General features: G+C 50.0%; 1 protein-coding gene across 5 annotated transcripts in view; it reads right to left on the bottom strand.

Moving 5' to 3' along the window:
• Positions 1-23,635, bottom strand: part of LOC122551435 (fibronectin-like) — a 96,461-nt gene that overhangs the window by 35,773 nt on the left and 37,053 nt on the right. For 3 of the 5 annotated variants that reach the window (XM_087988886.1, XM_043693335.2, XM_043693336.2), the window contains exons 15-27: positions 23,202-23,393; positions 20,855-20,980; positions 20,667-20,756; positions 20,123-20,317; positions 16,480-16,749; positions 12,769-13,035; positions 11,662-11,756; positions 10,520-10,688; positions 8,601-8,687; positions 7,612-7,803; positions 5,455-5,727; positions 4,185-4,367; positions 2,955-3,044 (exon numbers count right to left, since the gene is read on the bottom strand). In XM_087988886.1, the coding sequence (XP_087845012.1) occupies positions 2,955-3,044; positions 4,185-4,367; positions 5,455-5,727; positions 7,612-7,803; positions 8,601-8,687; positions 10,520-10,688; positions 11,662-11,756; positions 12,769-13,035; positions 16,480-16,749; positions 20,123-20,317; positions 20,667-20,756; positions 20,855-20,980; positions 23,202-23,393 (2,229 nt within the window). The remainder of the gene's footprint in view (positions 1-2,954; positions 3,045-4,184; positions 4,368-5,454; positions 5,728-7,611; positions 7,804-8,600; positions 8,688-10,519; positions 10,689-11,661; positions 11,757-12,768; positions 13,036-16,479; positions 16,750-20,122; positions 20,318-20,666; positions 20,757-20,854; positions 20,981-23,201; positions 23,394-23,635) is intronic. The other 2 variants (XM_043693337.2, XM_043693338.2) reach the window with 1 other exon arrangement.

Below are 23,635 nucleotides of genomic sequence, written 5' to 3'. Positions count from 1 at the left end.
CCAGCCTGTCCTGCTAGATTGCCTGGCACAGGAAGGCAGTGCACGTGTACGTGCCTATGTGTCTGTGTGTGGTGTCTATGTGTCTCTCTGTGTGTCTGGGGAGGGAGGGTGGTTAGTGGATTGTGAGGAGAGGAGGGGCCACTATTGAAGAATATTATCAGGTTAATTGGCCTTCATAGTACACAGTTCTGATTGAAGGCATATCCTGCGAGGAAATGGTTATCAGAGGCTCAAGGTGGCTACAAAATGAAGATTAAAACAATTGGTCCAGTCTTGAGACTTCAGCTGCACATCTCTTTGTAGTGATTTGAGTGGAGATACCTAACAGCTTACCTAAGTTTACACAAATCACAGGAACGTGGGCTACACTGTCACAACACAATTAAAACGTTAAAAGCGGACATTTCTGGGAGGCTCTGGGGTTGAGCTTTTGGAGGGACAGAACCGAAAAGCATGAGAAACTCGCAGAACTGCGCCTCCACTCCCAAAACGATAAACGCGGCATCCAATAATGAGTTCCTCTCTCCATCACTGATAAATTCAGCTGAAAATGTCTTCACTCTAAATGTGGTGCAAATGTGGTTTGGTCACATGGATAAGTTGAAGCAAATGGTATTTAAAGGGAAAAGGAGACCACATGGATGAGTGGGAAATGATGGGGAGGAACAGGATTAGGCCCTTCAGCCCCTCGAGCCTGGCCCACCATTCAATGAGATCACGGCTGATCTGTGGCCAAATTCGATATACCTGGCTTGGGCCCTTAATATCTTCGCTTAATAAACATTTATCTACCTCAGATTTAAAATCAAAATGATCAAGCAACTACTGCTATCTGTGGGAGAGAGTTCCAAACATCTATTAGCTTCTGTGTATAGAAATACTTCCTAAGACAGGGTGAATATTTTGTGCGCATGTGTGGCTGCCTGAGTCTGTGTACGGATGTGTGTATACACCTTTGTCTGTGTGCGTGTGCACATCCCGGCGTGCGTGTGCCTGTCCCACTGTGCATGTGCGCCTGTGTGCATACATATCTGTGTGCATGTGTGCACACATGTGCATGTGCGTATGTCAGTGTGCACCTCTGTGTGCATGTACCTGTGTGTGAATGTGTTGTGCACATATATGTTTCTGTGTGCATGTATGTGTGTGAGAGTGTGTGGTGTCCATGTGTCTCCGTGCGTGCACGTGTATGGGGATGGAGGGTGGCTAGTGGATTAAGGTGAGGGGGACTCATGAAGAAATTTATCAGACTTTGTGTGCATCTTAAATATTACACAGTTCTAGTTGAAGGCATATCCTGCAAGGAGCTGGTTAACAGTAGCCCAGGGTGGCTACAAAATAAGATTAAAACAAATCGGTGCAGTCTTGAGTTACAGGAGTTCATCAACTGTACACTGGCCTGGTGGGTGTTGTTCAGAATGAGTTCAGTGGGGGTTGCCAACAACTTGCTCAGAGCAAGCAACAGATTAGTGTCAAGAACATCTCTAGCTCCAATTCTCAACCTGTTCCTTGGCTAGAGGCAGTCTGCATTAAAGGCATGTGTCTCTCAGTTTCCTGACTCGGCGGTGGGGGAAATGAAGTGCTCTCAGCGGGTGAGTGAAGCAGACAAAAAGGCCTTTCACCAACACAGGCAGTGTAGCTGACAGTGTTACCATAAATCGGTTCACTTGTTCCAGTCACCCAATGACAAAACGGAATAGGACAGATACCGGAAGAAGTGCAGGAGATAAGATATTTCAAATTTATTACAACTGTCAGAAAATGCTGAACACGTTGGGATCCTTTTCTTCCTTGAAAAGAGCATGGATGATGGATGACCTAATTAATGAGGGCTTCCAAATCCTGAAAGGATAGGACCATGGAATCCCGACAGTGTGGAAGCTGGCCATTCAACCCATCAAGTCCACACCTACCTTCCGAAGAGCATCCAACCCAGACCCTACTCTATCCCTGCATTTCCTATGGCTAACCCACCTAGCCGGCATATCCCTGGGCTCTATGGCCGGTTTAGCATGGCCAATCCACCTAACCTGCACAGCTTTGGACTGTGCGCCCAGAGGAAACCCACGCAGACAGTGTGCAAACTGCACACATGCTGGAATCGAACTGAGGCTGGAATTGAACCTGGGTCCCTGGTGCTGTGAGCAACAGTGCTCACCACTGTAACAACCCAATGTGACCAGTGAGAACGGTGTACAGAACAGGAATGCAGGAGAATGGATTAGGGCTAGTTAGCCTGTGTGAGGTGAAAGAGAGATGGGAGAGGGTACAGTATAAACACCAGCAGACACCAGTTGAGCTGAGTAGATTCTTTCCGATTGTAAATTCTATGATAACGATCCTTGCTTTCGGAAAGGCCGAACGCCCATATATCTGTGAACCATGAAACTTTGTCATGAGGTGGTATCGTCACTGGACTAGTAATCCAGAATTAATCTTGCTCACGAGATTCAAATTCAATCATCAAATCTGTGAATTGAAAGCTAGTCCAGTAATGGTGACTGTGAAGCTCCTTTTAAAAATCCCACTGAATTCACTAATCCTCTACAGGGAAGCAAATCTGCCACTTTTACCTGGTCTGGCCTACATGTAACTATGGTAACAAATGCCATCCAAAATGGCCGATCAGGTCACTCAGTTCAAAAGGCAGTTAACGATGAGGTAGAAACACTGGTTCCAGTCTCAGCCATGTTCTGGAAGGGGGGCATTTTCACTTTGCCCCCTGGAACAGCTGAGCTCTTAACTTCCCAGGTGGTTCTGGATCCTCTCAAGAATACCACAATATCTCACCCACAATCTTCCAAATGCTTCCTACTGGGGCTGTTTTTGAGTTAAAAGAAAACCCACACCAACTGGTCACCAGCTGGTCGAGGTACCGCAGTCTGGCTATTCCTGTAAACCCAGTGACGGCAGTGTGCCCAGAATTCTGCCAAGGCCACGTGCAAGATGATTACCTGTTCGCTGAGTGCCACTCAGCGGAGCGCTCTCTCTCTCGTCGATCACAGAGTACACCTGCACCCGGTATTCTGTGCCAGGCTGGAGACCTGAGGAACAGTCAATGGTGTCAGGTTAGATCCAAATGTAGCTCCCCACACCCCAACCCACAACAATGAAATTTTTACGAAACAATGATGGATCACAACATTCAAATCCAGCTCAAGAACTGTCACTCACAGTGTCCCCAGAGTGTGTGAGAGAGACAGAATGAGAGAAAAGGAGAGAGAGAGGTAGAGTCATAGAGATGTACTGCAAGGAAACACACCCTTGGGTCCAACTCGTCCATACCAACCAGATATCTTAATCTAATCTAGTCCCATTTGACAGCATTTGGCCAATATCCCTCTAAACCCTTACTATTCATATACCCATCCAGATGCCTTTTACATGCTGTAATTGTACCAGCCTCCACCACTTCCTCTGACAGCTCATTCCATACACACGCCACCCTCTGTGTGAAATGGTTGCCCTGTAGGTCCCTTTTAAATCTTTCCCCTCTCACTCTAAACATATGCCCTCCAGTTCTGGACTCCCCCAATCCAGGGAAAAGACCTTATCTATCTACCTTTCCACATCCCTCATGATTTTACAAACCTCTATAAGGTCACCCCTCAGCCTCCGATACTCCAGGGAAAACAGCCCCAGCCGTTCAGCCTCTCCCTATAGCTCAAACCCTCCAACCCTGGCAAACTTTTCTGAACTCTTTCAAATTTTACAACATCCTTCCTATAGCAGGGAGATCAGAACTTAAACATAGTATTCCAGAGAGAAAAAGGGAGAGAACAAGAGAGAAAGGGAGACAGACAGAGAGATAGGAAGAGAAATAGAGAAAGATGGAGAGAGAGAGAGAGAGAGAGAGAGAGAGAGAGAGAAAAGGGAGAGAGAGAGAAAAAGGGAGAGAGGGAAGGAAGGGATAGTGAGAAAGGGAGATAGAAAGAGAGAGAGAAAGGGAGGGAGAAAGAGAGAAGGTGAGAGAGAAAAAAGGAGAGAAATACAGAGAAAGAGAGAGAGATAGAGAGTAAGGGAGAAAGATAGAAAAAGAGGCTAACACCAGAGTAAGGGGGGATGAGAGAGAGAGAGGAAGGGGAGATAGATTGAGACAAAGGGAGAGAGAGCAAGAGAGGGAGAGAGGCACACACATTGACATAAACTTGGACATTACACACATACGCACACAGTGGCCTTACCTGTCAGTACCACCATGCTGTTTGAAGGGGTGATGGTCAGATCAGTTGACCCCTCTTCATCCCCTACGGGTCTGTAGCGCACCAGGAAGTTGCTGAGGTCGATGGAGGGAGGGGGTGACCAGCTGATTCTCATAGTATCTGCCCCCACATGGGTGAAGCGCAGGTTGGTGGGGGGTGGTACCGCTGGAGAGGGGGCAATGGGAAGCTATGAGTCAGCAGCAGCTCCTGGACTGAACTGGGTGCTGGGACCGCACTAACGCAGACCCCATGCAACTGAGGTTCGTACACACACTTCAGCCCCTACAATTCACCTTCCAACCCATCCCCACCACATCCATTTTTCTCCTCCCTCTTATCCCCATCCCAACCCCCCAAAGGGAATTGCTGAACGAACAGGGAAGTGGCAGAAGGATTCCAGTCTCCCTCACTCCCAACATTGTTATTTGGAAACACCCCGACCAATCCCCATCTACCCTGGCATGTTAATAGCATCGGGGGAAAGAACCTGCATTGATGTCGTGCCGTGCACTAGCTCAGGACAGCACCCCCTGTGGCAACATCGGCAACTACACCCAAGTTGCCAAAGCCCTGCTTTTTCTCTGGGAGACAAGTTCCACCGGCTTTAGAGTCTTCCTGACATCACCTCACGACCTCTCCCGTCCTGGCTTTGGATTGGAACGTTCTGCAACTTATTCTGGGCAGCTATCATGGACACTCTCCCAGCATGCATTACCCTCAATGACATCATCAATCACATGCTCAACTCATCACATGCCCATCTTGAGAGTGGGGCTGAACACGGGGTGAAGAATTGTGACAAGAAAGTGGAGGGGAGTGAAGAGAGGTGGAGTGAAGAGAAGGTGGTGAGGAGAGAAGGGGACTAAGGAGAGGCTGAAGAGAGAGAACAGGCGAAGAGAGAGGTGGGTGAGGATAATGGGGGGGCAAAAAGAAAGTGGGGAAGATAGAATTGGTGGAGAAAGAGAGGGGAGAGTGGGGAGGAGAAGGGAGAATGGGAAAAGAGATGTGGATTGGGAGGAAGGGGAGGGGTAGAGTGCAGGAAGATAGGTGGGAGTAGGGGTAGTAAACATAGGAGGAGGAGAGGAGTGGAAGAGAGAGAGGGGCCATAGCACCCATCTCTACACACACCCGTGTGTAGGCAAGAGGTCACTGCGAGAAGGAAGGAGACTGCTCACTGACATCTGGGTGGGGGAGATAGGAACTGGGGCGGGGGAGGGGAGGGTTGGAAGAAAGGAGCTGAAAGAAAATTCACCAGTTTGCTGCTTGCGAGTGGTGGTGACACTAGTGCCACCCTCTATCAGGGTGATAACACTGATGTCGTAATCTATCCCGGGCTCCAGGCCTTGCACAGTATAGTATCCCGTCGACGAGCTGACAAAGTCTTCGAGAATGGGAACCGACTCCCCCGCCGCTATGACAGTGATGCGGTAGCCAGTGATGGCCGAATAGTTTAGCGGTGTCCATTGCAGGCCAATGCTCGTGTCACTTACGTCAACGAAGGTCAGGTCAGTGAGTTGGGGGATTTCTGGTTAGTCAAAGGGCAACAAGGCAGCGTTAAAGGTGCAAGAAAAAAAAAACTAAACAGCAAAGAAGAAAACTCGAAAGAAATGAAATAGCATGACATTGCTTTAACAAAAAAAAGGTGATTTAACTGCAAAAAAAGTTGCAAGCATTCAAAATAGAACATTGTACATTACAGCACAGTACAGGCCCTTCAGCCCTCAATGTTGCGCCAAGCTGTGAGATCAATCTAAAGCCCGTCTAACGTACACTATTCCATACTCGTCCATATGGCTATCCCATGACCATGACCAATTAAATGCCCTTAATGTTGGCGAGTCTACTACTGTTGCAGGCAGGGCATTCCACGCCCTTATTACTCTTTTGAGTACAGAACCTAACTCTGACATCTGTCCAATATCTATCACCCCTCAATTTAAACTATGTCCCCCCGGGCTACCCATCGCCATCCAATGAAAAAGGCTCTCACTGTCCACCCTATCTAATCCTCTAATCATCTTGTATGCCTCCTATTAAGTCACCTCTTAACCTTCTTCTCTCTAATGAAAACAGCCTTAATTCCCTCAGCCTTTCCTCATTAGACCTTCCCTCCATACCAGGCAACATCCTGGTAAATCTCCTCTGCACCCTTTCCAATGCTTCCACATCCTTTCTATAATGCGGTGACCAGAACTGTACACAATACTCCAAGTGCAGCCACACCAGCAGTTTTATACAGCAGCAACATGGCTTCATGGCTCCGAAACTCAATCCTTCTACCAATAAAACCTAACACATCCTATGCCTTCTTATCAACCTTATCAAGCTGGGTGGCAACTACCAGTGATCTATGCACATGGACACTGAGATCTCTGCTCATTTACACTACCAAGAACCTTACCATTTGCCCTGTATTCTGTATTCCTGTTACCCCTTCCAAAATGAATCACCTCACACTTTTCCGCATTAAACTCCATTTCCACCTCCCAGTCCAGCTCTGCAGCTTATCAGTGTCCTGTAACATCCTTCTGCACTGTCCCAAACTCCACCAACTTCAGTGTCATCTGCAAATTTACTAACCCATCCTTCTAAGCCCTCATCCTTCGCTATTATTGCGAGGGTGGAATACAAACTTTTTATTGATTAAATTATTAAAATATCCAACATTTGGTTCCTTTTGGAAATATTAATCTTCATGTGAATATATTTAGTTTTTGTCCCCTTGCCTTTTCTTTGAGGCACGAAGGCCTGGGCTGCAACTGATGCTGGTTACCTTGACAACGTGCTGCGACTGGCTGGGAGGCCATTTTGTTCTTCTCTGCCACTCCTCACCAGCCTTAAACCAGTATCCTCAGCAACTTGCACTTCCCAAGCAACACTGGCAGGGAAACCACCCACCTCCCGCCACTCTGTCTTGGCCCGTGAACATACTTGCCTTTTCCATCTACGCCCTCCCTTTGGTGCCCAAACCGTGGATCCCACTAGTTTGAAATTCAGATCTAAAGTCCAAACATTTCTCACATCATTTTTATAACCAGTAATGGAAAGGTTGTTCAATCGCTGAATGAACAAAAGTTAGTGAGAGGAAGAGCGCGCTGCAGTGAATTTTTTGACACTTTTTTTTGTTTAAAAACTAAAGCAAACAAAAGAAGTGCAGCTCTCAATGGAAGCCATTTTGTGACACTTGCATCTGCATTTTAAGCATGGACTACAAAAGTGCTTCAAACGTGGCATTGAGAGTTTAAAGCGAGTGTGAAGCTTTAGAAGCTAAGCCTGCGGACGTTTTCAGTGTGTCCCAGTCTCTGTCCTCACAACCTACAATTGAAAAATAAACCACAACAACCGTCATGGCCGCCAAACCGTTATGGCCGCCAAACTATCATGGCCGCCGCCTCTGCTCCTCAACTACCTTGGGTTATCACCGTGGACACAGGCTGGCTTTTCTTGTTGTCCTTGACAGTATAGACACTGACATTGTATTCAATGCCAGGAGTCAGGTTCTCGGGGATCCACGAGGTCTGTCCAGCTTCAACAAACTCCTCCAGAAGGTTGCCCTGTTGGCCTGGTTTTGGGGTGCAGGTCACATGGTAGCCGGTGATATCTGAACATTGTAAACACACAAGACACTGCTGTCATCACAGGGTGGGAGCATATATTTAAAAAAAATTAATGAAAGGGGGCATTGGTAAACGAGTCGGCACCTTGGGATGGGTGGGGAGTGTAACCCAAGATAGAGTGACGAGGGTGTCACAAGTGAAACTTCAGGGTTGGCACCAGGCAATGCCATCTCAGTGGGCGCACACAGCTTTGGCAGGGGTTGGTGTTTGAAGAAGGTATTCAAAAGTTCGAGGTTGGCACGGGGGGGGAGGGGGTAAACAGGAAGAAGTTGGGTGACGAATGCAGCACTGTACCCGACACACTGGGCACGAACACCAAAGAGCCGGGAGTAACCGAAAGCAGCTAAGATTGGCCAAAGCCATTGAAAATGGCCAAACCTCACCAGCTGATATCTGGGTGTGCCAGGATGTGTGGCCAATAACCCCTTTGTTCTGAAACATGATCAGTGAATAAGGGCGGCTCGCTATGAATCCCAGATTTACCAGGATCTGGACACTCTCCGGGGGATTAAAGCTGCTGCTCTGCTCCAGCTGCACGTCCCCTTAAGCAGCTAACCTGTGGCTCCTCATCCCCAAAACCAGTCACCTTCGAGCATGAATCGGGCGGACGATGGGGAGTTCACCCATGTTAGGTGTGGAGGATGTATCAGGGAATCGGTAGATATTTTGGCTCCAGTGTGCTCCTCTCCCCCCCACCACCTGCCCTCCCCCCCACCCCACAATACCCCAGGGAACTCTGTGGTGGGAGCCCCTCTCCCGCAGATGGGAAGTCGGCCTGTACCTGTTGATGGTCCCTCTCGCCAAGTCACGATCAGATCTCCAGTGGTAGGATCAGGGTAGACCTGTAGGTCGGTGGGCGGGGCCAACTCTGCAACAAAGAGAGATTGGGGTTTGTACTACATGACAACAACAACAACAACAACAGCTTGCATTCGTATAGCATCACATTAACCAACCAAGTCGCTTCATGGGAGCATCTTCAGAGAACACTCGACAGACCGAGCCACGGGAAGGAGAATTGAGAGATCACGAGAGGTCACCGCTCATTCTGATTCAGGAGGGGTGGCAAGAACATGGGTGGGAGGCGTGGGGTGTGTTTGGAGCTTGGTCATTGGGAGAAAGAGTAGAAATATTTGGGATGGAGGGAGGGGATTCAACCAATGATTGTTCTACACCGAGTTGATAACTGATAACATTTTTTCAGGCGTTCACAGGATTAGGGAGGCACTGATTAATGCCCATCGTTAATTGCCCAGAGGGCAGTTAAGAATCAACCACTTTGCTGTGGGTCCGCAGTCACAGGTAGGCCAGACCGGGTAAGGATGGCAGATTTCCTTCCCTAAAGCGCATTAGTGAACAGATGGGTGTCCCCCTCCAACAGTCAATTCACAGTCATCATTAGACTTCATTCCCGATTTCTTTATTGAATTCGGATCCTATCAGCTGCCATGGCAGGATTCAAACCCAGTATCCCAGAACGTTACCTGGGTACCTGGATTAACAGTCCAGCAATAATACCACTAGACCATCACCCCCCCCAACCTGATGGGCTGAATGGCCACACTCTGTGCTGTAATGACACCAACTACAGACTAGTATCAAATCAAACAATACTAGAGTTGTCACTGACATACGATGGGCAGAATGGCATCTTCCAAAAAACTATATCGTTCTATGAATCAACCTGAGAGGTACTGGCAAATTGTCAAGGGTCCACAGCCATAGTCAGTTCAATCTCCCTCCTGCTGCCGGCTATGTTGAGCCCCACAGGGTCACTATAAACCCAGCAGCAAAACTGGGGGTGGGGGGTGGGGGGTATACATTGCTCTCCATGCCAGTGTCCCAATTTCTGTTTACAGTGGGGTGAACGTACACAACAAAAAAAATCACCAGAAACATTCTGATTCAACACCAGCGTCATTGACACAAAAAAGTATCACAAAATGGCGAACAGGGGGAGCTCTTGGCTAACCAGAGACCAAGGGACATGGCAACAGCTTTCATTTGTACAGCACACTTAACGTTGAACCCAGCTCCCTGGCAGCACTGTCATGCCATAACATTTAACAGCAATTCCCAACTAAAACAAGTCTAACGAACGGTGGTCGTTTGTCAACTGTTGTTTAAACAAAAACCCTTGTTGTCCTTCAGGGAAGGAAGTATGTTATCCATACCCGGTCTGGCCTACATGTGACCCATAACTGCCCCTCTGAAACAACCAAGAAAGCTGCTCAGATCAGGGAGCATTTCGGAATGGGCAAGGATGGCAGAGGTGATGGCTCAGCATCACTTTCTGCAGGGCAACGGGGGAAGGGCATTAAACACCAGGCCAGCTGGCAATGCCCACTTCGTTTGAACAGATTTACACCAACAAAAGGCCACGCAGAGACCGGACACTTGAGATACATTCGGAGCGATGAGTGAGATGTCTGTCAGACTGGCACGGTTTGTTCTAATGAGCGTCAGGAAAAGATAAGGAGCTAGAGAGGCGGGCAAGTCCTGACAGTTTGTAACAGCGTAGGGCTGAGGTAGTTAAGGCATGGTTGCCGATGTTGGGGTGAATGAAGAATGCGCTGGAGAGCAGAATTGGAGGAGCGCAGTAATCCTGGAGGGGGTTGAAGGCATTTACAGGACAAGAGTGAGTGGAAGTGGAGAGCTCCCTTTTTAATATCGGACAGTGTAACCGGGTGAGAGCCTCACCAGTGACGACGGTCTTGGTGATGGGGTTGTCCTGCACTTGGTCGTCTGCTATCACTGTGATGGAGATGGTGTACTCGGTACCAGGTGTCAGGCTGGAGATGATGATGCTCCCGGAGTTACTGGTCACTTCCTGAGGGGTTTCTCCACCTTGGCTGGGTCGGACTCCCACCTAACACGGTGTTGAGGAGGGGGGACCAAAAATAAAGGAATCACACAGCGCAGCAGGAGGCCACTTAGCCCCGTCGACAGTGCTCCCTTGGTCCCCAAAGTTTTCCTTTCGTTTTTGATCCTTTCTTCAATCTCTCTTCTGAGAGTCTCTGTGGAATCCCACCCCCCCTTCAGACGGGCCACTCCACTTCGGAAAGAACATTGCTGCGTGAAAGAACTCTAATTTCTTGCACTTCCACCCAATCGCCCCCTCTTCAAACCAGATGGATCTACCCACCTGGTCTGACTGATCTAAACAGTCCATCCAGAATGGAAAACATTGAACATAGAACTGCAACAGGCCCTTATGACACCAAATTAAACTAATCCCTTCTGCCTGCCCTTAGCCCATATCCCTCCGTTCCTTTCATATTCATGTGTTTACCTAAAAGCCCCTTTAAATGCCCCTATCGTATCTGTCTCCACCAGCAGCACGTTCCAGACTCCTACCACTCTTTGTGCAAAAAACCTGCCCTTCACATCTCCTTTGAACTTTCCTCTCTCACCTTTAATGCCCCCTAGTATGAGACATTTCAACTCGGGGGGAAAAAGATTCTGGCCATCAACCCTATCTATTCATCCCATAATTTCATAAACTTCTATCAAGTCTCCCCTCAGCCTCCACCGCTCCAGAGAAAATAACCTGTGTTTTTCTGGTCTCTCCTTAAGGCTCATTCCCTCTAAACCAGGCAGCTGCCTGGTGCATCTCTTCTGCACCCTCCCCAAAGCCTTTACATCCTTCCTTTATGTCGACACCGACAGCCAACAATTTACTCGGGTGATGACCAGAATTGAATATAATACTCTACGTGTGGCCCAACCAAAGTCTTATAAAGCTGCAACATGACATTCTGGACTCTTGTAGTCAAATTCCCGACCAGTAAAAGCAAGAATGCCACACATCTGCTTTACCACTTTATGCTCCATGCTCTTACCCGGAATGATATCCTGGGCATGGGTGTCCATGTGATGATGATAGCGGTGTCCGTCACCTCTGTGTTGAAGTTTGGCACTGGGCCTACGGTCTCCCCTGCAATGTATTCAAAGAAAAATAATCAGTAAGATTTGCTGGGCTAACAGGGGAGGGATGGGAAGGCCAGAATGACAGGCAGGTTAATAAAACTGCCCAGTGTGGAAAGCTCCATCCCCCAAGTTTGGTACAAACCTCCTGAAAAAAAAAACGCAAGACTGGGGAAGGAAGTGCGCGCACACTCGTGGGCCACGCAAGTACAACTGGTGCGGCCTAAACAAACTCCACTAACCCAGAGAAAGAGAGCAGCGCTCAGAATTTACGTCGGCCAGTCTGTGACTGGGCCAGGCCTTTGCTCTCAGGCCCAAGTATTAACAGAGCCAGAGGAAGTGGGGGACATGTCATGACTTCTCCCTCACCCCTCCCCCATCTTCTTGTTGCTCGGCCAACTCTTGACAAAGGTTTAGGTCGACACCGACAGCCAACAATTTACTCGGGTGACAGGGAGAGATTCCTTCGCTTGGAGAGCGGTGAACCCGGGCAATTCTCTGCCGCAGAAAGCAGCTGAGGCCAAAACACTGAATGTTTTAGAGAAGTAGTTAGACATAGCTCCTAGGGTTAAAGGGACCAAAGGGTTTGGCGGGAAAGTGGGAACAGGGTACTGAGTGGGGTGAATAACCATGGTTGTCCCAAATGACATAGCAAGCTCAAAGGGCCGAATGGCCTACACTTCTACGTTTCTACATGAAAGGCAATCAATGGAATGAGGAAAACAGCATTAACAGCGCCATAGGGGAACGTGGTGAAAACATCATGATGAGGAATGCAGTAGGCTTTCGTGCAGACTTTGAGCTGGAGAAAGTAATGGGGCCGAAGGAAGGAAGAGTGGCTTCCCCACTGGAAGGTGCTAAGTAAATGCAGACAGCGATCTCCAGCCCGGTGATACCGCAGCCTTGGTGCAAGACTAGGATTCCTTTGCTGGTCAGGGAGCTCTGAGGGTAAACTCAGTGGTGGACAGGGTGAGGTAAAGGAGGGGAGAAACTGGAGAACAAGACAAGGCCGACAGACTTACGAGTTGTCAGAATGTTGTGGACTCTCTGGCTTGTCAGGTTGCCTTGCTTCGCGGTGAGGCTGACAACGTACTCGGATCCTGGCAGCAGCCGGTGCAGCCGGTACCTGGTAAAGTTGGGCTCGAGCTGGATAGTCTTGACGTTCTCGTCAGTGGTCAGGGCCCAGGTCAGCACGTAAGCGGTTATCCGGGCCCGAGGTGGAGTCCAGGTCACCAGCACCGAGTTCTTGGTGATATCTCGGAACTTGAGGTTGGTGGGAGCGTCGAGCTCTGCGAGTGGGAGGGGGGAGAGAAAGAGAGAGAGAGAGGAAAGCACAAATGAGGATGACCCCCACGAGAAAATAAAAGAACAACCCGACACCACTGAACCTTGTTGCATTTCCGTAGCGCCTCGGCTCGAACCCAGGGCGTGCCAAAGCGTTTTGCAGTTGACGATGGGACTTTCTGAAGCCACCGTTGTAACGGAGGAAAAATGGCTACCCCATCACATTCCCTCACGCACAGCAATGTGATCAGGAGCAGATAATCTGACCAGCAGTTAAAACGTCGCCCTTGTCAATATCTCTCCCACCACAATCAACACAATCTGGCTATTCGTCCTAGAAATGGTTTTGGGGTCTTGCTGTGCACAGACAGGCTGCCATGTAGCCTACATCGCAGCAGTGATCGCTCTTCGAAAAGCTACTTCGTTGGGGGTGCCTGGTTGTTGTGAAGGGTGCTATATAAATGTACATTTCCCTTCCCTTCTTCAACCGTTTACTTGATGCTCTTTGAGGGCGAACCTTTGGCCCAGTCAGCAGGGAAGAACTCCCCCGGGCCTCCTCCCCTGCCTGGTTCAGTAGTTAGCCTCACAGCGCCAGGGACCCGGGTTCGACTTCCACCTCGGGCGACTGACTGTGTGGAGTTTGCCCATTCTCCCCGAGTCTGCGTGGGTTCCCTCCGGGTGCTCCGGTTTCCTCCCACAGTCCAAAGATGTGCAGGTTACGTGGGGATTGGCCGTGCTAAATTGCCCACAATGTCCAGGGATGTGCTGGTTGGGTGGGTTAGCCATGAGGAAATGCAGGGTTAATGTGTGGGTCTGGGTGGAATGGTCTCTTTGAAGGGGTGGGTGGGAACCCGATGGGTCAAATGGTCTGCTTCCACGGTGTAGGGATTCTAGGATTCATGGGTCCCTCACAGGGCTGGATGATTGTGGGGCTCAAGTCCCACAAACTGGAGGACAAATTGGAGATTGACAATACCCCTTACCACCCACCAGGCGATACTGAGTAAGTGCCGCACAACTGGAGCTGCCCATTATGCACATGTAACGTTGAACCGAGGTTCATACTGCTGGATGGAGAAAACAAAAACTTCACCATACTCCTGTGATAAAGAACAGGGGGTTAGGTGGGAAGATTGGTGGGGGGAGGGCAGGGGATTCTCTTCGAAGGTTCTGATCAATATTCACGCACTGCCGCACCCCCCCCCCCCCAACATTACATCAACATTAGTTCAAGCAAACTTTGCTGCTCGTGGGATCTTGCTGTGCACAAACAGCAGCCATGTTCCTACAGCACAACAGTAACCAAACGTCAAAAGCTGCTGCGTTGGCTGGAGACATGTGGAGAAGTCTCCAGGTCGTGGAAGGCACCATTTATAAGGACAAGACTTGAATTCGAACAACTTATGTTCATTCCCTTTTCGCCCTGACGTTTGCTCAGGGCCGACAGCCATTCGGTTTTCGGACAGTTCCAGAACCTTGGGTGGCCGGCTCCGTGATGTGTGGCATAGCTGCGCTCAGGGCAGGGAGACCAAACAGGGTGAGGGGGAAGATGAAATTCAGCCCCCATGTCGCACATCGCCCGCCCATTCACCCAGCAGCGCCGGGCTCGCTAAACCTACACTGGCTTCCCAGTCAAAAAAAGAACTAGATTTGTAAAAAAGCCCTGGGTGGGGGGGTGTACGGTGGCTCAGTGGCAGGGTTAGCACTCGGTGGTTAGCACTGCTGCCTCACAGCACCACCGACCCAGGTTCGATTCCCACCTCAGGCAACTGTCTGTATGGAGTTTGCACATTCTCCCTGTGTCTGAGTCCAAAGATGTGCAGGTTAGGTGAACTGGCCATGCTAAATTGCCCTGTAGTGTTCAAGGATGTGTAAGTTAGGTGCATTAGTCAGGAGTAAATGTAGCGTAATAGGGTAGGGGAATGGGTCTGGCTGGGATACCCTTCCTTGTGGAGCTGAAGGGCCTGTTTCCACACTGTTGGCATTTTTTCAAAAGAAATGCTGGCAATCAGAAACTAAAACAGAGATTGCTGGAAAAGCTCAGCAGGTCTGGCTGCATCTGTGGAGGGAAATCAGAGATAGCATTTCCAGTCCCTTCCTCACAACTAATGGTAGCTAGGAAAATGTTTTTTTTTAATGCAGAATGTTGGGGTGGGGGATGTGGGAGGGAAAGGACTAAACAATAGGTGGAGATAGAGCCCAAAGAAAGATGGTTTGGACAGACAAAAGTGTGAGTAACAGTCAGCCTGGGAGAATGAATAGCCACTAATGGGGATGGTTAGTTGCTAACAATGGGTTAGCATTGCAATAGAAGACCATGTGGTAACACGGCCTGGTGTGTGGGCTAAGGACATGGCAGAAGATGCTTAAAGCCCTAAAATTGTTGAACCCGATGTCGAGTCTGGAAAGCTGCAGAGTCCCCAAGCGGAAAATGAGGTGTTGTTCTTCCAGCTTGCACTGGGCATCACTGGAGCACTGCAGCAAGCCTGAGACAGAGATGTTGGTCAGAGATCAAAGGCAACGTCCCTTCCCTGACTGGAATCCACACTGACAGCCACAATGTGGAACCGCAACGCCACAAGGAAAAGGTCAAATTTAACGAGGGCCAGTGGAACTGGACGGGCTGAAATGGACGTCTTTGCTGCGGGACACAGAGAGGTTTGTGAATAATCCACGAGGGGCGAGCATCCAAGCTCAGTGGGCGATAGGGGAGGCCAGTGGAATGTTGGCCCTCAGTTCAAAGGCCGCTGAGTATAAAGTATAAAGCTAAAGCAATACAAGGTACCAGCTGGACCCCATCTGGAATACTGTTTTGCTCCCCCCACCCTTATCCAAGGAAGGATATATTAGTTCTGAAGGCAGTCCAGAGAATGTTCACTAGATTGAATACAGAGGGATTTTCTTCTGAGAGGAGGTCGAGGAGACTGCGTCTGTACTCACTGGAGTTTAAAAGATTGAGAGGCGATCTTATTGGAACATTCTGAAGGCACTTAAGGGGCTTAAACACTGAGAGGTCAATTCCCCTTGTGGGAGAATCTAGGGCCAGGTAGCACCAATTCACCGTCGGGGGTCACCCATTTCAGAGAGAGACAAGGCAGCATTTCTTCTCTGAAAGGGTGGTGAATCTGTGCGATTCTTCATGACAGAGACTGGGCCATTAAGTATGTTCAAGGCTCAGAACGCTAGATTTTTAATCAGTGAGGGTTATCGGGAAAAGGCAGGGTCATGGAGTTGAGGATTAATAGATCAGCCAGGGTCTTAACTGAATGGCAGAGCAGACTTGATGGGCTGAATGGTCTACTTCTGCTCCCAGGTCTTATGATTATCCTTCTTCCAGTCACCTCAGTTCCACATGGTGGTAAGGAGTAAGACCGCTCTGCCCTGGCTGAGCTGATATCTCACAGTTGGCCCCCACCCCCAAGCCCAGCTCGGGCTCCACTGGCACTTACTGGTGGTCTGCTGTCCAACCAGAGGCTGGCTCTCAACCTCATTGTTCAAGGCGTAGACGGAGAAGCGGTAGGTGGTGCCGGGCAGTAAGCTGGTGAACTGGGCAGAGTTGGTGGATGGGCGCAGTTCGGTGCTTTGGCGGTCATGGCGGTCTAGCGGCAGCATGGTGACACGGTAACCAATGATCACGGCGCGAGGGGGGGTCCACATGACAGTGATCTTGTTCTCTGTCACATCGTTGAACTGCAGGTTGGTCGGCGGTTCCAACACCACTGGAAGAGAGATCCAGGTACGTTTATCCCATTCAATCTTATCTCCAGTTCTTCCTTCTCCTCCCCCCTCCACATTCTCCCTCCCTCCCCCCACTCCACATTCTCCCTCTCCCTCCCCATTCCAATCTCTGTTCACCCCAATTCTGTTCTCCCAGGCCTACCTTCTGAACTCTTCCCCCCCTCACCCCCAACCCTCCTGTGCAAATCCACCCTTTTTCCATCACATTTTCTCCCAGTTCCTCACTGAGGTAGACAGGATAATTCCCTTCACCCTGATTGTGTTGAACAAACAAACGCCAAGCCCAAACACTGAGCAAGTGCTTTCCCTCCACTCTCAAAGGATCTCCCTAGGCCTCACTGGCCCCCCCCCGCTTTATCTGGGAGTGCAGACTCTGCGTTGGTTAAGCCTGGAAAGAATTCCCTCAGATTACTCATTATCTTGGGTGTCAGTTTGAAGTGGGGAACTCCCGTATCCTTATCACCGCTAACCAGGTAAGGCAGGTAATCACCAGGCCATGTAATGAAAGCAACACGCTTGCGATCAGAACTCCCTCCTACTTTGGACACCATCCAACGGCATGGTCAACGTTTATTCATGAAGTGGCTTGAGATTAACGTTCAGGACCATTCCCTCTTTTGACGCAGACAAATTTTCCCAGCTACGGTCAAAGGTCCTGGCCCAGTCTTTTTTTTCTCTTTCCCCAAAGACTCTCGTGAGGGAGCGGTGGATTCTTTAAAGGGAGTCTGTCCTCAATAATGCAAAAAAGGGGTTAAAAATAAAAGAAATCCCAGATCAACGGCAGCACGCTCAACCCTGGAGTTAAGTATTGGGAAGGTTCTAGACCCCAACCCGGAGACTTTAAACCCACGGTGTAAGCTGCCCGTGTGGCGCAGTTGTGAGGGTGTGCAACACTCTTAAAAAGGGCACATGCTCAACTCCTCCAGCTCTTCCGAGCAGACCCCATGTTCCTCCTCTCAGCCAACACCTGCAATCACCGCTGGTGGGGGGGGGTGCTGCTGTGTGCAGGTCGGTCACCTGCCCAAGAACTGGTGACCGTGCTCTCCTGAACAAGCCGAGAATTTTGGGAAACAGACAGCGAGAGAGAGTGACAGAAAGAGAGAGAGAGAGAGAGACAGCAAAAGAGAAGACAGACAGACAGAAAGAGAGAGAGAGAGAGAGAGAGAGAGAGGGGGGGGGAGAGAACAAAAGAAAGACAGAGGCAGAGACAGAGAGAGAGAGAGAGAGACACAGGAAAGGAACGAGAGGATTTCTGCATGTTTCCGACAGCTCGTTCTGTCCAGTACACTCGGCGGAGAAAACACTGTCTTCAGAACGAGACAGAATTTATCTTGCGGCAGAGAAAACAGAACCACTTCCCCAAGGAATCCTGGCTGCAGACAGCCTGCCTCACGGAGCAATCATTCGTCTGACAGCACAATCTCAGAATTGTGAGACTTCCCTCACACAAAGGGGAATTGCTGGCAGAAGCAGGAATCCCTATTTTGTCCCTATTTGGTCATACAGGCTCAGAACAAGCCAGACTGAGACAGAACAGAAACCCAGGGACTTGCTATGCATTCCATGCAGCCCACAGGCCAGTCCCGCGTTCTCTCTCTCTGCTCTTGCGGTCTAGCCTCCCCCTGTTCCTCAGGGGAGCTGTGAAGCAGGCACATCCAGGGGTGATCTCAATTACATCAGGGAACAGAGGGCTCAGAGACTGTTTTAAGGTTTCAGTCTGGGCTGTCAGACTGTCAGGATCTGGTCTGTGCGCTCATCTTCAAAAGCAGCTCGTACCTATCGAGACAATTAAAAAAAAAAGGGGGCTACAGACAAAAAGTTTGCATCTCCTCTCTCCTCCCTGGGAAGCATCCCTGATTATCTCCTGACCGACGAAAGGACGGACTAAACTCGGGAAATTCTTTGTACAGCACCTCATTACCCTTCGGCTGCTCAGAAATGAGTTTGTTAGCTCAACGCTCTGTATAACCTGCCCCCAACTACCCCTTCCCTTTCTCTGCTGCCTGGAGGGGAAAGAGGGCCACAGCTCGACAGGTCTTCTTTGGGGCGGAGAGCCTTGGGACGTCACGAGGGTTGGGTCAGTCGCTATGTAAATTAAAAAAAAGGTTTTTCCCTTTCTCCCCGTAGAGGTTTTGTTTTGAGTGAAAACACCCCCCCCTCCTCCCCCCCACCCTACCAACTTTCCAGCCTCTTTGCTCTATCTAACCGGCTGAGGGCCACCTCAATCTCAAGGCCTGATTTTGTGACCTCAAGAGAAGGCCGGGAGTTCACATCCCAGACCATCACACCCAAGGCTGCCAATTGGCCACATGAAGGGATCAAACCTGCTTTACATGACTTCCCAGGGCAGCTTACTATTAGAGCAGTCCCTGTTGTAACGCGGGGGTGGGTGGGGGGATCAGGAATGCCAAGCGGCAGACAGTGAGCTGCTACACACACATACAGCGCAGTGATAACGGACCACACCATCCGCTTCCAATGCCGCTGGTCACCACAAATTCATGGGCGGCACAGTGGTTAGCACTGCTGCCTCACAGTGCCAGAGATCCGGGTTCAATTCCCGCCTCAGGCGACTGTGTGGAGTTTGCACATTCTCCCTGTGTCTGCGTGGGTTTCCTCCGGGTGCTCCGATTTCCTCCCACAGTCCAAAAATGTGCAGGTCAGGTGAATTGGCCATGCTAAATTGCCCGTAGTGTTAGGTGAATGGGAATGGGTCTGGGTGGGTTGCGCTTCGGAGGGTCGGTGTGGACTTTTTGGGCTGAAGGGCCTGTTTCCACACTGTAAATAAGTGATCTAATCTAAATATTGGTCAGGCTACTGTCCTCAGGAAGACACGGGAATGTAAGCTGGGGTGGGGGGGGTTACTGGGTTTAAAGTCTCTCACCTGGAAATGACAGCACCGCCAATAGGCCAACACTGGAAGCACAGATCTGGCGCCAGGGGTAGGAGCACAAACCCACGGTCCTCTCGCTCCCCTCAACCCCCCCCCCAGCCGAGCTCGTGACTGACTGAGCCCCAGAGAGTTGAGCTGATGACTCCATTTGCGAGGCCTCTTGAGTGGAAAGGATGTGGACAATTCGCTCGCCAATGAATAATTCATCCCTCATACCTGCCACAATGGAGATCGCATGCTCACCCATTCCTCACAGTCTCTCATACTCCAATCCTGCTTCCCAAGGACAAGCCCTTTGCAGATGCCCTGCTCGCCACCAGCTACTCACCCCTCCCCCCCTACTTTCCTTCGGGAAGATGCAGGACAGAGCCAAGCCTGTGTCTCAAGTTACGGCAGCTCCACCCACCATCCCTATTCTGCACTTCTTCCCCCATCTGTGCCGTGGGACCATCGCTCCGTACCTGCTTGAGGGACGCCATCGGTGGTCTGCTGGATGACTAGCGGAACGCTTTCCTGACTCTCCTCCACGGAGTAGATACTGATGTTGTACTGGATGCCAGGCAGCAGGTCAGTCAGGGTCAGGTGGGTTGCGGTGCTGGGCAGAATGATCTCAGTGCTGGCTCCTTCCACCGACGGCGTGTACACCACACGGTAACCTGGGAGGGAGTGGGGGGGGAATGCAGTTGTTACATTAACAATCTCACCACTCCCTTTATGGACAGGCCCTCAGAAAAGGCCCTTTCCCATCTGTCAGTCCCATGCTCCGTTCTACCTCCTTTCCTCATCCCCTTGTGGCAAGGCATTGACCACCAGATGGCAGCGCACTCAATAGTCACCAGCTGTAAATTCCCCTCCCCTCCCAGAATCAATAGCCCCCATCCTAAACACACAGAGACTGTTTGGAGAACTTCTAGGAACAGTTCAGGAATTGACAGCTGCTTTTAAGGTCGGGCTGCCCTTCTCACTGGAGAGGTGTACCCTGGGATATCACTGGGGTTGACCTACCTGTGATCGGGGCTTGAGGCCTGGACCATTCAATGGTGATGGAGGTCTCATCGACGTGATCGACGGTGTACTCAGTGGGACTGTCAGGAGCTGTGTGAGGAAAAGGCAGAAAGTTATTCTGGGAAACGATGGGTTCTCCTGACTACCATTGGACAACGCAGCAGAGAGGTGTCTCCACGGCCACCAACCTGTCGTGGGGGTCCTGGTTAGGATCAACTTCTCTCCATCTTCTGAGACTTCGAAAACATTCACGATGTACTTGCGGCCAGGCAGCAGATTAGGAATGGAAACAGATGTGGCTGTGCTTGGAACATCTGGAAGTGGGAAAGGAATAAAGGCTTAATATCCCGAGGCCTCCCAGACATATCAGCTCACAGACAACAGATTAACTCTTTAGAGTGACTTAACCTAAACCGAATCTCCACAACTCCACCACTCCCTATGCTCAACGCCCTATGCAGGGCTCCCACTGTGGAAAAACCTGAGTTTTAAAATCCTTATGCTCCATCACTTTGCTTTGGTTAGGGGCAAGGTCCATCCTCTCTTACCATCAGGAAATCAAGAGAATTCCTCTCACACACACACGCAGACACACACGCACGCAGACACACACGCAGACAAACACACGCACAGCTTAGACAGACAGATACACAGAGAGACACAGACAGATATACATGCACACAGACACATACTCAGAGACACTGACACAGAGACATAGATCTCTTCCTCACTGGCAAACAACAGGCGGCCTGTAACACCTTACTGAACAACCTGGGCTTCAGAAAGGCACAACATAAATGCAGGTCTTCCCTTCTTTTTCCCAGTGGTGGGACATTTGTTCAAATCCCAACCTCGAAACGAAGGCACTGGATAGCCGTTACCCCGACGTCTGCGCCACGCCTGGAGTCTGCATCAGCCGAAGCGGAATGTCGAAGGGTTCGGCAAACTGCAGCCCCTGCCTAGCATGGTGGGCCCTGAGCCGAGGGATGCACAGGGAGACCATTTCAACCATTAAATATTCTTCCTTGCTATCCTGCAGCGAGAGAATAAAGGCAGCAAGGACAAGCACAGGACATCCCACAGACACCAGGTCCATGAGAGTATGGAGGAATAATACTGCTCAAGGTAACTACTGAAGTAGCAGGGTGAATGGCTGGGCAACAGGAGATGTAGTTACAACCTGCTGTGGATGCCTAATCCACCCAGTTTGAACTAAAGGGCGAGAGTTACTGAAGACAGGGGAAGGCAAACGCAATGTTAGCATTCACTTCCAGAGGTGATATACTGACGCTGTATAAGGATCTGGTCAGACTGCATTTGAAATACAGTGGGATGTTTTGACCCCTGTACCCATAGAAGTTTTCTATACAGTGGAAACAGGCCACTCGACCCAACATGTCCACACCAACCCCCCCCCCAAAGAGTATCCTACCCAAAAACATTCCCCTACCTTTACCTCTGACTAATGCACCTAACCTAACACCGAGGGGCAACGTAGCATGGCCAATTCTCTGACCTGCATATCTTTTGACTGTGGGAGGAAACCAGAGCACCCGGAGGGAACCCGCACAGACACGGGGAGAGTGTGCAAACTCCACGCAGACAGTCACCTGAGGCTGGAATCAAACCCAGGTCCCTGGTGCTGTGAGGCAGCAGTGCTAACCACTGAGCCACCCTGCCATCTGAGGAAGGATGGGCTGAACTTGGAAGGTGTCTGGAGGAAAGTTACAAGGATGATCCCAGGGTTGTCATACGGGGAGTGGTTGAGGACTCTGGGTCTGTACTCGATGGAGTTTTGAAGGATGAGGGGGGAACCTGATTAAAACTTACAGGATACTGAGAGGTTTGGATAGAGTGGACAATGGTGTATTTGGTTTCAACCAGTCGCAGACACTGAGACCCAAAAACACAGCCTCAAAGTGAGGAGAAGACCCATTAAAATGGAGATGAGGAAGAATTTCTTCAGCCATAGGATTAGATTAAATTTCCAACAGTGTGGAAACAGGCCCCTCAGCCCAACAAGTCCACACCGACCCTCTGAACAGTAACCTACCCAGACCCATTACCCTACCTTGTATTTACCCCTGACTAATGCACCAGACCTGCACATCTTTTTGGATTGTGGGAGGAAACCCATGCAGACACGGGGCAAATGTGCAAATTCCACACAGACAGTCGCCTGGGGCTGAAGTCGAACCAGGGTCCCTGACACCGTAAGGCAGTAGTGCTAACCACTGAGCCACCGTGTCGCCCTGAGCTTGTGAATTAATAGCCTAATGACATTAACACATCACCATCTCTTATTCCCAATGATAGTTACTCTATGAAACCCATTGCCACAGAAGGCTGTGGAGACCAAGTCATTAAGTGTCTTTTAAGACAGAGATAGGTAGGCTCTTGATTATTCAGTGGATCAGCGGTTACGGGGAGAAGGCAGGAGAATGTGATTAAGAAACAGATCGGCCAGGTTTGAATGGTGGAGCTGACTCGATGGGCCAAATAGCCTAATTCTGCTCCTACATCTTCTGGACTTACCAAGGTACTGAGGCTGGGCCTGATCTTCACTAAGCTCATACTTGATGCGGAACCCAGAGACCGTGTCAGAGGCAGATACCCAGGAGACCACAAAGCTGCTGGAGGTGATCTCGGTGATGGATTCTGTTGTCGAGGACTCCCTGATGATGTCTTCCTCAGGCAACAGTGGTGTCTCACCCTCGGTTGGAGACCCTGTTAGGATTAGGGCAGTGGGGGGAACAGAGTGAAACATCAGGTTAGTGAACTATCAAGCAACAGTTAAGACTCCGCCCCAACCTGGAGGGCAGATTGGCGACAATGATTAAATCTCGAGAACTGGTTTAATCAAATTCAACTGTCTCTTGTTTCCCCGCAGTCCAGAAGAGTTCTGGATAGGACTTAAAGGCTTTGGTGCAGTTGACAAGAGAGCTCTTTCTGGTGGCGGGACGGGGGTG

Source organism: Chiloscyllium plagiosum, unplaced genomic scaffold, assembly GCF_037043375.1.
Source record: "Chiloscyllium plagiosum isolate Xiang-an unplaced genomic scaffold, Cpla_swu_hap1 HiC_scaffold_7, whole genome shotgun sequence".
Taxonomy (NCBI): Eukaryota; Metazoa; Chordata; class Chondrichthyes; order Orectolobiformes; family Hemiscylliidae; genus Chiloscyllium; species Chiloscyllium plagiosum.
Note: the sequence above shows the minus strand (reverse complement) of the source record. Positions and strands in the feature narration are given on the sequence as shown.